Source organism: Centroberyx affinis, unplaced genomic scaffold (assembly GCF_046629955.1).
Source record: "Centroberyx affinis isolate AG114_WGS23_722 - 3 ecotype Tasmania unplaced genomic scaffold, CSIRO-AGI_Caff_v1 ptg004164l_1, whole genome shotgun sequence".
Lineage (NCBI taxonomy): Eukaryota > Metazoa > Chordata > Actinopteri > Beryciformes > Berycidae > Centroberyx > Centroberyx affinis.
The window spans coordinates 20,603-33,548 of NW_027281924.1; the positions used below are offsets into that span (position 1 = coordinate 20,603).

A 12,946-nucleotide genomic window follows, 5' to 3' on the forward strand; every position below is an offset into this window, starting at 1 on the left:
CATTACAAGCACTGAGATGTGTGAAGTTGAGTCCCTTTCCATTTTAGTTTTATGAAAAATCTACAATAATAATGTCTAATAAAAAGCCATAATTATACTTTATTTTCAGTGAAAATGAGAAAATGTGTTATATGACACAATCTGTAATTCAAGTAGCAGTGATAGTAGCTTCTACAGCAATATTCCACTGTATTTTCTAGAGTATATATCTTAATAACGGACAAGTACTGAATTTAATAATGTTGTGGTTATTGGTTTTGTTATGACTTTCACTCCTCACAAAATTTTAATTTGCAGTTCTCTTGAAAAGAGATGTTTTGAGATGATCTCAAGCCTGGCCAAGATAAATAAAGACTCAATAAATAAAATAGCTCTGTCTCAAAATCTGAAAGTTGCATCAATTTTAGTGCAGATGTTGTACCTCGACATGGTCAGCTTTTTACCACCAGTACCTAAAATAGCCTAAAAATAGCCAGGCGAGTGGTGGATATTCTACTAAATAAATAAAATCTGGTGATAGTGGTTCTAGAGGTCCCTCTACTACATTTCTTCTGCATCAGTACTGCAGCATTTTTCAGCAGTTCCCCTAGTTTTTATGTCCATTTTGTTTCATTATGTTTGTTTTAACAAATTTTCTTTGTGTTTTTTGGTTTGTTTTAACACATTTTGTTTGTGTTTGTATTTTTTGCATTTTTATTAGGTTACCCTGTCTAAAGCTTCATCTTGTTTTAACCTGTCAGTTTTACCTTGATTTAAATTGTTTTTGTATCCTCTACCACTTTTCTGCTATGTGAAGCACTTTGTATCTGTGTGTTTTAAAAAGTCCTATATAAATACAGCTTTACTCACTTACTTACTCACTTACTTACTTACTTACTAGATAAGGAACAGTGCAGCAGCAGTGCACCAAGCAAATTGGTGATTTCTATAATGACAACAAAAATATGCTGTATTTTCCCGTGTGTTGTATTGTATCTCCAGGTGTGGAGAGGCACCATAGCCAGGATGCGATACCGGCGGATGCGAGCGGCCCTCGTCATCCTGCAGGCCTACCGCCGCTACAAGGTCAAGTCCTACATCCGTGAGGTCAACCGTCGCTTCAAAAATGTGGGTTCGATGAAGGACTACGGCAGGCATGTCAAGTGGCCCACGCCCCCCAAAGTCCTGCGCAAATTTGAAGAGGCACTCAGGAGCATCTACAACAGGTAGTCAGACAGACGGGATGATATTTGTCTGTCATCCTGTGTGCCTGTCTTGTTGTCCCTTTCTGGAATACACACATTATCTAACATGTGGCCCATATACTGTATCTGGTCCCTTTTTAAACATTCAGACAAAGGTTCCTGCTCTTCAGATAAACATAATAAGTCCTTATCTGTGTAAAGACAGTCCTAGTAGATAGCAGGATTGGGGTCAATTAATTTAGAGTTCAAGCAGTTCAAATATAAACCGAAACTGCTGTTAAATGTTTAATGGCATGCGTCCATTCTCAGTTATTCCATTCAACACAAGACAGAAGATGAACCTTTTTTTAAGTTTTTACATTTTTGGATTTTAAAGAAAATCCATTTCCTCAATTGGTCGCATTGAGAGTGAATCTGACCCCGGCCCTGGCAGAGCGGGAGCAGGAGAGAGACCGTGGCCTGGGGTGTTATTTTACATCCAGCTGAGTCCGTTTGAAGGCCCTTACACATGTTTCCTTCAGCCTTGGGCCCACACTGGGCATTGATTTTTCTCCCTCCATCAAAGACTCATCACCACCTTTCATCCTGAGGTTTTTTTTTGTTTTGTTTTTTGAAACTAGGCACAGTTTGATGCTTGGAAAAATTGCCTTCCTAAAAAACGATGTTAGTTGTCAGGATCAGTGAATCAAAGCTCAAAGTACAGTAGAACTGGGGTGTGCTACAGTCCTACTGTATTGCCCTACTGACACATAAGATGCCATTATCAAGACCTTGTGCAGTATCTTTGATGGAGAAAGTCGATTTCCCTTTGTTCACCTTTGTTTTTGTGTGTGTGTGTGTGTGTGTGTGTGTTTGTATGTGTCTACCTCAAGGTGGTGGGCATGGACACTAATCAAAGGCCTCTCTCCAGAAGAGGCCCTGCAGGTGCGGGCCAAGGTAGCCAGCCTGGAGGCCTTGAAGGGCCAGAGGGCCGACCTGGGGCTGCAGAGGGCCTGGGAGGGAAACTACCTGGTGAGTACTGGGGTGGAGGAGAGGAATATGTGTGTGTGTGTGTGTGTGTGTGCGTGTGTCTGTGTGTGTGTACAGTATATTTGCTTTGCTATGCCCTGATGAAGGCCGTGTGTGGCCGAAACATGTTGGCTTGTATTTTATCTGTTCGACTATGAACTAGCCTTTGATTAAAGCTGTTTAATCATATGAAGAGTGCCTTGGATTCACCCCTTTTTTTTTACTATTTATGCTTTTCCCCTATTTTTTGGACCAAAGAGCACCTTCTTACAGTAATGTTTTACCCGTCTTAGAACGCCGCAGCCCTCCTATTAGTATCCTTTTTGTGTACAGTATATGTTGGAGATGGAGAAAACTAAAGACAACAACAGAGAGAAAAGAGGCAGACAGAATGAAATAAACTTTGTTTATGTGTATGTTCAGTGCATTTCTATCTCTTTGTGTGTGCCTGTGTGTCCTGTTTCTGTGTGTGTGTGTGTGTGTGTGTGTGTGTGTGTGTCGCTGTTACACAATGGTAATATGTATCTGCGAGCGTGTTTAAGCATGTGAGCTCTCTATAACCAGCCTCATCTGAACTCTGTGGATAGCAAAGTTGTCTTTGAAAGAGAATTTCTTTTGAATGGAGCCAGAGTGTCATAACAGGTTTTCTGTGCTTTCCGGGGGGCGACAGAAGCGAGACAGCCCTGAAACGGCCTCGTCATTCACGTTGGTCTCCAGTGAGCTGCAGCGGAAGGACAAATTCATGAGGGTCCTGTTCTCCTGCCATGTGCGCAAGGTAGGAGGCTTTTATAACATCTATTCCCTACCTGCTGATAATGCTCCACATACGCACACATGCATGTCCAGCCACACACACACACACACACACAAATATACCTCTCCCCTACAAACACCCAACTGCTCCTGGTTTCTGCCATCTCCCTGTGGTGTGTGTTGGATGTGTGTGTGTGCATCCTGTTGGGTGACTAATGAGGTGCTTTGTTTTTCCCAGATCAACCGTTTCCACAAGGCAGAGGACCGGGCTGTTCTGATCACCGACCGCCACCTGTACAAGATGGACCCCCTCAAGCAGTACAAACCCATGAAGAGCATCCCCCTCTATAATGTATGGCTCTTCCTCTTATAGCATCCTTTCCTCTGCTATGAACACAGGCTGGGAAACTGCATGGGGCTGCTCATTAGCTACTGGTGGAAAAGTATTAGTCATGCTAGTGCAGATATAGAGGTATATAGAGGTTTCAGAAAACAGATCATATCCTTTTCTACATTCAAACCCACTGTTTCATGTATAGTTGATCCATGTAGGTCGTTTTTGAAAATCTTTAGAGAGTTTATTTTGATTCATATTGAATTAAGCACTCAAACAGCCTCAAAACAAACACGTCATTTGCAAGATAATATACTGTCAATGAAGTATTGGGACTGCAAGTGTTTTTTGCTGTTGACTCATATACAGAGTAATGTGGATTTCAAATCAAAAGATGACTAAGATGAGGTGAATGAACAAACTGTTCTTCGCCTCCATATTAAATCGTGGTCAAACAATGACGCAAACAGAAAAGTCCAACTTATTGTACCAATACTTACACTTTTGACTGTATTTTATCAGATGGTAATTAACTAGTTGATATGGACACTACTACTTTTGCCCAAGTCCGATTACAATGACCACCTCCTTATACTGAGAATATCAGAAAATGATGAAAGCCCTCAAAGTCTACTACAACGGAAAAAAATAGATGAATTGCCTAGTTTAATTATTGAAGAACTGTAATAATGGGATTACGTTTAAGATTCTGAATAATTGCTTTTCACCATTTCATTTAGTAGTTTCTTCAAGTACAACATTTTGAATTATCATATATTTACACCTATTATGGGAGTCTCTTTTAAAAGAAGCAGACCATGGCTCAAATGTTAGATTGCAGAACACAGATTCATAATTTTCAGCTCAGAGATTTCATGAAAGCGGCTCCAAATGGTTGAACACTTTCAATTAGTTTTAAAGATCTACTTGTCAAGGCAGAATCTCAACTAATTTTTATGCTGCAAAAAATTATCATAAATTAAAAGAAGCCTAGGACACAAGCCTTTCCATTAGTAATGTTTATTTCATACAACAGTAAGAAGTTAGCTGTACGATATTCTTGATCTTCTAGTTGACTTTTAGACTTCTTTAATATCTGGAACCACTTGGAACCGTCCTGTATGAAATATCTAAGCAATTTGAATCACAGAATCGCTTCCTGAAGCTATTTTGGGGGCGAGAACTCTGTTCTTCACACAAACAGAATAATTTCCTATTTGCCAAGAGTCTGTGTGATCCTGTGGCAACATGTCAACATGCAAAAATCTCTCCCAATTCTACAATTGGCTGCTTTTAATTTATATTCACACTCTGATAGGTCCATTAAGGCTGCCACACACACCCAGCATGAGGTTGTTTCCATGGCAAAATATCCTGTGTGTGTGTGTGTGTGTGTGTGTGTGTGTGTGTGTGCCTGTTAGTTTTGCATTTAGAGCTCATCCAAAACTCATATTTTATGTAATCTATATGCCAACAGTCAAACCTTTTCTTTTTTTTTCTTTTCTTTTTTTTTCTTTTCTTTTCTTTTCTTTTCTTTTCTGTTCTATTCTATTCTTTTCTATTCTTTGCTTTGCTTTTCTTTTCCCACAGCTGCTGTTCATTTCTAATAGGAGACCGCTGTTGTCCCACTTTTTATTTAACCTTTATTTAAGACCTGAGATAGTCAAGTGGTTGCATTCCCCTCCTCTGGAAACACACATGTTCCTCCACTGGCCTCCGACTTAATCCCACCAGAGCTTTCTCTCCTGTGTCTCCCTCTCTACTTCCCCGCTGTCTAAATAAAGAATAAAATAGCTGAAGGGGAGTGAGCGGACTGCCCACTCTCTTCAAAAAGAAAGAAAGAAAGGCAGCATTGTGACAAACATGCAAACAAACAACTGACCACATTCCTGATTACATTCCTGATTTAACCCTCTCTGCTAATCTGCTATTCTGCTCTGCCATAAGAAAGAAAAATGCTTACAGTGTATTTGGAGCTTTGACCTTGGAGGTGAGACAGAAGTGAGAGAGGTGGGGAGGGGTGTAGCGCATTAATCTCTGGGGCGGATACATCCCCGTCGCCTGTTGAAATGAGTGAGATATGAGGCTGGTGTGCAGTGACAACTGTGACAAGACACCCCAGTGTTCAATCTGACAAAGTGACAGGAGGGAATTAGAGAGCTTGGAGATGGACACCCCGGTCTGTATCACTGCATCTGGAATTGAAATGGGAAGATGGAGTTGAGACAGAGGGTGGGTGAGAGAGAGAGAGAGAAGAGAGAAAGAGAGAGAACAGGATAGGCTGAAGGAGATTTTTATTTATTGTTCATTCAAAGACATACGCACACTTGTGCGTACACAAACACTCAATCCCATACACAAGGCATATGGAGAGTCATCAGTGCTGTAGGAGGCTGAGGGGGCAGATATGAATGGGACTTTACACAAGCAGTGACACAATAAGATTCACACAATAAGATTCATACAGTACACACAGCACATTGCGCATACAGTATATTATAGCCAGGCATGTAGTGAAGCTATGTTTCCCCCCTTTTTATTCTTATCTAGACAATAAAACAAGCATTAACTATTGTATACTATTCTCAATATATCAGTTTTTTATTGGGGTTGTTTGCCATATGGTGATAATGGCCTGGATGTCATAGTTTATCCATCTTTTTATTTACCGCTACATTGCTGATTATAGCTGCCTCTCCACCTTACCCATAACACTAGACCTTTTTTGCACATTAAATGTTAAGCTGCAAGGGTGAGTGAATTGGTCAAGGTGAAAGGGCGAGAAAGAAGAAGTGGAAAGAGGGAGGGGTGAAGAAGAGGAGGAGATGAAGATGGAGATGTAGCCTGGGAGTCACGGAAGTGTGACGTGGAGCGATCGATTGGAGAAGGTCAAACAGAGGGGAAAGCAGTTAGCTCGTTGTTGATTAGCACTGATAGGCTAACGCTCTGCTAACCCCTTGGCTGCCCTGTGCTGTGTATTTACTGCTGCAGGGCAACAAAAGAGAGTAGCCGAGCTGATGGATGGCTAGAGCTAGTGAGGAGCCAATGGCTGTCTACCAAGGATTTATATGCCAATTAACGCCTGCGCTGCAAAACTGGGATCATTACAATGTTAAACGTATTGTTTCAGCCACGCTGCCCGCTTCCTTGTTGAATAACACAAACATTGTTAAAGAAATGGGAAAATATCCACTCCTCATCACTGACTCATCTCACTGACTGTCACTTTCTCTGTCTTTTGCATCCCATTTTCTATCCTTTCACCCCCGACACATTCTATTCCTGCCTCCTTCATCCACCCCCACCTCACCCCCTCTCTCTATCCACCCCTATCCAGTGCTCTCTTTCCCTCTCTCTGCCTCTTCTCTCTTTTCCGCCGTTGTCATGCCAACTTCCCTGGAGACAGTGTTGTCATGGATACGGAGCGGCAGGGCAGATCAGCTGATGTCTGGTGTCGTTCAGGCATGTGCACAAATCGCCCTCCTATATGTGTGCCGTTTCCCTCCGCTTTCCCAGCGGGGCTTATTTGTGATCCCTCCAGCTCACACTCTTTCTCTCCTCTGTCTTTTTTTTCATCCATCGTTCAGTCTGTTCTAACCCCCCCCCCCCCCACACTTTTCTTCTCAGACTCCCACAACTCATGCCCACAGCCGCAGTGTGACCACATAGACCGTGGTTATACACTGAAAATGAACTGTGTGCATTGGTAGTTGTGTCATGTAATTATCGCCGGTCACCTAATGAGACTGAGGAGAGAAAAAACACGGCCATCTCAATCTTAACCTGGTGCCGGAAAGAATACAAAGCATAGAACAAAAGTAGAGTCTGCCCACTGCAGGTTGCTCCCAAGGTATACAAATGTATTAATGCCTATGCATGTAATCATGAGGCGAAGCTGATGAAGTGCAAAGAGTTTGAAACATCACATGTATAGGTGTTAATAAATTCATAAATCTTGCGAGCAACGTGCAAGATGGGGACTCTACTTTTGTTTTTTTCAGTGAACATCAATAGCAGGCTGACTGGTGCCCTCACAGCAAGAGAGGCTTCAGGAGAGGCTCCATTTAGTCATGGAGCACAACCCCCCCCCCCCTTCTTCCCCCCGCCCAAGTGACTGCTGGGATATGTTACATAACCAACAAGTTGTTCCCATAAGAATAGAATGGGAGGAGCCCTCTGCTCCATCCATATCCTCATGACAACCGTGGCACCGGACCGGACCAGAATGCTCTTGTCAGCGAGCGGCGAGTTCCTGACTGCACATTCGCAACGTGTCCACATCACACGGCCGCTTGCTCACTCACTCACCCTCTCGCCACAATACACGCGCTGCTGCCGATTTAGCAGCATGACATTTATAAAAGTAAGCAAGGCGTCAGTAAACACGTTGTCCCCCATAAATGCTGCTCTAACCCCATATGTCACCTTGTCACCTGTAATTGTAGCGTCTCCCTTGGGCCAATCAGTGTAATTTTGAAAATGCTGGAACAGAGTTGTGAGATGCATAATTTCCATCATCAAGTTTACTCAGAATCCAATCGGTGGTGTCTGAGATATCACCCATGACACATGGACAAGTGAACAAGCGAACCAGTGAATGATGTAGCACCACTCTTGGCCTAGTCAGTGTAATTTTGGAAATACTGGCGTGCAGTGGTGAGATGCATCATCATCCCCAAGTTTCGTCAAAATCCAATCAGTGGTGTTTGAGATATTATGTGTGTTGGACGGACGAAGAAGGGAATAGATGGACAGCGACCGAGTCCTAACTGATGTCATAGCGGGGGCAAACATGTCGTGGTGAATGAAGAAAAAAAATGAGACAAGGAAACAAATCACAATATATCATTACCCAACTCATTAGAACAATGACTCGTTCCAATCAATTAAGCCTTTAATATAAATGTAAATGTAACCGGCGCCATGTAATTAACTGTGGGTGGATCGCTACAGACAGAGGCGCGGCTTCGGGCTTTAATTCACTGTGATTACGGAAGTGTTTATCGCCGACGGGGAGAGAAGTCACGGGTGTCATGTCGTAGGTAAATAAGCTAGCTGGTTGTTTAGCCCTGGGTAGCAGCCTGTCTCTCCCTGTCCTCTTCTGATGGAGATGGAGTAAGGATTTGTCTCTGCGCTGCGTTCTGCTGAGTGGGTATTAATGTACCTGACTGCCTGCCCTCTGGCTGTTTCCTCAGCATACACTGCATGCGCTCTGGCTTAGAGAGACAGATTAAGGGAGAAACAAATGGATAGAACAGTGGAGAAACCTGAGGGAGGGAATGATGATAGAGAGAGAGTAGAGAGGTAGGCTAAAAGCAAGAGAGATAACTGTAAAAAATGGGGACAAGGAAAAAAGAGAGAGAGGGGAATGGAGAGCTAATGAAACATAAGGCAGAGTTCCAACTCCTAAGCTGTATTTACCTGTGATGTTATTGGTGTCTTCCTGTTGTGTGCACTTTGAAGCCCTGTAAAGCTGAACAATCCAACCGCAATATTGGGATTCTTCATTCAGTCCAGCTGCTCTCCAGTGGTATGTGGGTTGGGGGTTTTGATTAAACACCTTTGATTAGTCCTTTGGGATGCTGATCAATAACTCATTGCTGCAACCACGGATTTCAATCTTGGAGGGGAGAAATCCCATATCCCAATAGATACCAGATATTGTCCTTTTTTTAACAACGCTTTTCTGACCAGTACAGTACAGTAACAATTTGTTAATTCTTTTGAATCATACTTTAACACAGATTTATATATATATATGTGTGTGTATATATATATATATATATACGCTATGTGATGTTTATATCTAAACCTACAAATACCACAAGTGATTACAGTTTTTGGTATGGGTGCCCGTAGTATGAGCCCCAACACTACCCATTAAGCTACACAGTACTATCGTGAATTATAGTATTCACAGCATTAGTCCAATTATTTGTGAGAATGTTCAAAATGAGCAGTGTCTTGTATCATCAAGGTTTTGCCCTCCCCACTGAAAGGAGAGATCCGCTGAATATGCCAAATTCCCCTGGTTCCCCCCTCTGTACTTCCTAGTTAAATGAGGGATGATGGATTGTAGTCGGGTGTGAGACCCCAGTGAATTCATGTCCTTTGGGTTGTGCGAACTCAAATGTCCTGGTGTGCGTGTGTGTGTGTGTGTGTGTGTGTGTGTGTGTGTCTGTATATGTGTTATATTTGTGAGAAGTTGCTTCTATAGCTACATCATGCGATTTTGTCAATATGTAATATGCTTCTGTCCACACGTGCTTGCCCTTGCATCTCTGCGTCTGCAGAGATGCAATGTATGTTAGTGCACGGTACGATACGCATGTTAGTGCACCTACGTATACTTTGTGTGTACGTGTCTCTGTGTTTATGTGTGTGTGTGTCCTCTCTCTCTCTCCCTGTCCCAGGTGACGGGGGTGAGTGTGTCTCCTGGGAAGGACCAGCTGGTTGTGTTCCACACCAAGGACAGCAGGGACCTGGTGGTGTGCCTGCAGGGCATGGTGCCCGCCACCGAGAGCCGCATCGGGGAGCTGGTTGGCACCCTGCTCAGCCACTTCAAAAGGTAAGGAGATAGGGAGCAGTAGGCAACAAGTGGTGGGTTGGATGGGTTTGACAGAAAGCATTTAATCAATTACTAATTTATCTGCCTTAATGTTGCCCTCTGTTTGTGTTCTATATTTGCTTTTAAGTTTAGGCTGTTAATGACATCTTGCCAGAGACTACAGATGAAAACTAGACTTTTTTACTATTATTGTCCCTGTCAAATAAAGCAGTAGAGTAAATATAGTGAAAATGAGACCTGGAGGTAGATAAAGAGATGATTGGCTTGTCCTTGTGGGCAGGCAGTGTTTTGTGGGTGTATGCGTGTCTGTGTATCATTGTGTGGGTTTTTTTTTAGTAGAGAGACAATATAAACATATTATTACTCTGGGCTCCCCATCATTGTGGGACTATCCTGTACTAGTAGTGCAGGTCCAGATTTGTTGGTTTGACTCAGATGACCTTGATTAAGATGAAGGCCACTTCCATTTGTCTCCTCAGCAAAAATCAGCACTTGTACTAATCAGCCATTTGTCCCCAGTTAAAACCCAAAGTCATAATTTGAGTTACTGTCATTAAATCCAACATTAGTCTTCTACTATTGGACCAGATATATGCTATTGATTAAATGGGGATTATTGTAAAGTTTACTACCTTGTCTCTCTTTCTTTATCAGTAGATAATCCACACTGATGATTATTGCCCATTGTCCCTTCTGTGGTCCAGTTGTACACTTTTTTACATTTTCTTATCCAGAGTAAATAAGATGGTATGGGGATTCAGTGCCTTGCTCAAGGACACTTGACAGCATGTCAGTCTCTCTAACTACAAGGAGAAGCCCATCACTGAAAATAGAATAAATGGAAGCGGATACATTTTTTCATTCTCAAATTTATTTTTCAATTCTCTTCCATACGAGGGAGGACAGTGATGGTTAAACATGGGTTTGAAATGTAGTTTGAAGGTATGAGAGATTTGTGAATGCTGGTTTTATTTCTTTAACTTTGGAGTGGAAAAGCTCTTTATCATTCCTTCCTTCAACTAAGTTCAGTTCCGTGATTTACCAGAATACTGTGACAAATCCAACTGTGGTACACTCACAGCAACCTCGCCCCTACTTCAAGTCTCAAGTTCATTTCATTTGAGCTCATGGCTGTCTTTATTATATTCTAAAGGCTATGTAAAGAATGTCAGACTTGTAAATGAAATCCCTGGACCATGCAGTCGCTTGCTCTAACCCTTCAATTCATCGAGGTTCATTTCAGGACAGCCCACAATAATGTAAAGCTAGTATCGCTTTCCTTCTAGGATTCTCTTCTGTGTAAGAGAATCCTAGAATCTATAACTAGAATAGATAAATAAAACATTTAAGACACTGGAGACACATAAAGGATACTCAAGCATTCTGTTTATAAGTTGGTAATCACCATATCCTGCTTAATATTCAGTTAATATTCAGGATATTCTGTTTTGTGCTGTTGTTCAGTACACAGTAATATTTCTGATTAGGATATTAAGATGCGTATTAGTATGACTATAACTAGGACATGAGCTAGTGTTGAGAATACGCTGTTCCTGTAAATGCGCTCAGTATCTCTTCCTTCAACTCTATTCATTTAATTTGGTACAGTTCACATCAGTTCAGTTCAGTTGAGGTGACTCTTCTGAGTATTTACTGCAGAGGCTGGTTCTGCTTGTCTTTCCTCCTTCCTATGAGGAGAAAGCACACTGATGGCAACCATCCACCGTCCCACGCAGCAGATCGGAAGTTCAGTTCTCCTCAGTTCACTCTTACCTATTTTAGCACAATGACATTCTGTTGCAGGTTCTGTTGCTGGTTATTGTGTTGTATCACACTATTTAGCTAATGTTAACTAGTATTCATTACCCATCCTTAGGAGCAGTTCCTACACATGTACATGGGGTTAGCTGCTCCTGCACAGTGTCAGGAATGGACATTGTTGAACTGAGGACTCAACCAGTAACCTTTTGACTCTGAGGCGCTAACTGCCTGTCCACCTACTGCCCAATCAGTGGGAGATTTGCACAGCGTTGGCAAGGAGAATTGTGAGGAGGAAAATTGTTGTTTCCTCCATAAAATCTATCGTTAATAAGGGGAGTGCATGCCAAAAATTGTGCAAACAAAAGTGATACATCAACTTTCATTCCCCTTTCTTCCTGTGTTTTAATCCCAGGAGAGGACAGCACATTTTGTTGCATTGTCACCTTATCTAACAGTGCAGCGCACACACATACAGTATGACACTGTCTCCAAAACTGCATACTGTGTCCACTGTAGATCAGGGTCAGAAATTAACTAGGGCACGGTGCAAAAATGCTCTTGAAAGTTCCTAAAATGTCCCTGAACTGAAAAAGCAGGGGACAAAAAATGCCCCTGATAATAAGAGTACCCTGTTTTAGCATTTCACCTTGTTCATATTATATGTGTTGATTTGTCAAAACTTCATGATTGAATGCGCCTACTGTTCCCCATGGGCCACCGTAGATGATTTGTCATTTTGGCAATATGCACAACAGTATTTCATAGTTGAATAAAATTTCCTGATAATGATCAAAATTCCCCTAAAATCAGATCAAGACGGCAAAAATACCTTCTGAAAAAAAGTAGTTGATTTCTTACCCTGCTGTATTAACTTTTACACTTAATACAGTGATAGCCACTTTTGCATTAAAAGTATATCATTCATGTTATGGTTGGCCTTTTCAGTCATTAAGTTTATATTTCTGTTGCTATGATTGCTGCTTTGATAAAGCATGTTTTAGATTACTACAGATACCCATTTCTCTTGTGATTGAAACAACTCATCCACAGCATAGTGTGGCACAGGTACTGATTTGTGTGTCTGTTTGTCTCTCTTTCTGTTTGTGTGTGTGTGAGAGGGAGACAGATACAGAGAGAGAGTGAGAATGTGAGTGTGCGCATGTGCACAGATGTGGCTGCATCTGCTTATTTGGGTGTGCTTGCGTATGTACGTGTGTGTGTGTGTGTGTGTGTGTGTGTGTGTGCGACTTTGCCTGTGTGTGAGGGAGGTGTGCACATACTTGATCATTGCCATTCTATGATGCTATCTCGTTCCATTGTGGAGCCATTGCTCTGTGG

At 42.0% G+C, this 12,946-nt stretch overlaps 1 protein-coding gene across 1 annotated transcript in view; it reads left to right on the top strand.

The window, feature by feature from the left end:
- Positions 1–12,946, top strand: part of LOC139663922 (unconventional myosin-Id-like) — a gene marked incomplete at its 5' end in the record, with an annotated part of 49,560 nt that overhangs the window by 16,947 nt on the left and 19,667 nt on the right. The window contains 5 exons of the mRNA XM_071542709.1: positions 982–1,205; positions 2,057–2,195; positions 2,863–2,967; positions 3,184–3,297; positions 9,693–9,847. Coding sequence (XP_071398810.1) covers positions 982–1,205; positions 2,057–2,195; positions 2,863–2,967; positions 3,184–3,297; positions 9,693–9,847 — 737 coding nt within the window. The remainder of the gene's footprint in view (positions 1–981; positions 1,206–2,056; positions 2,196–2,862; positions 2,968–3,183; positions 3,298–9,692; positions 9,848–12,946) is intronic.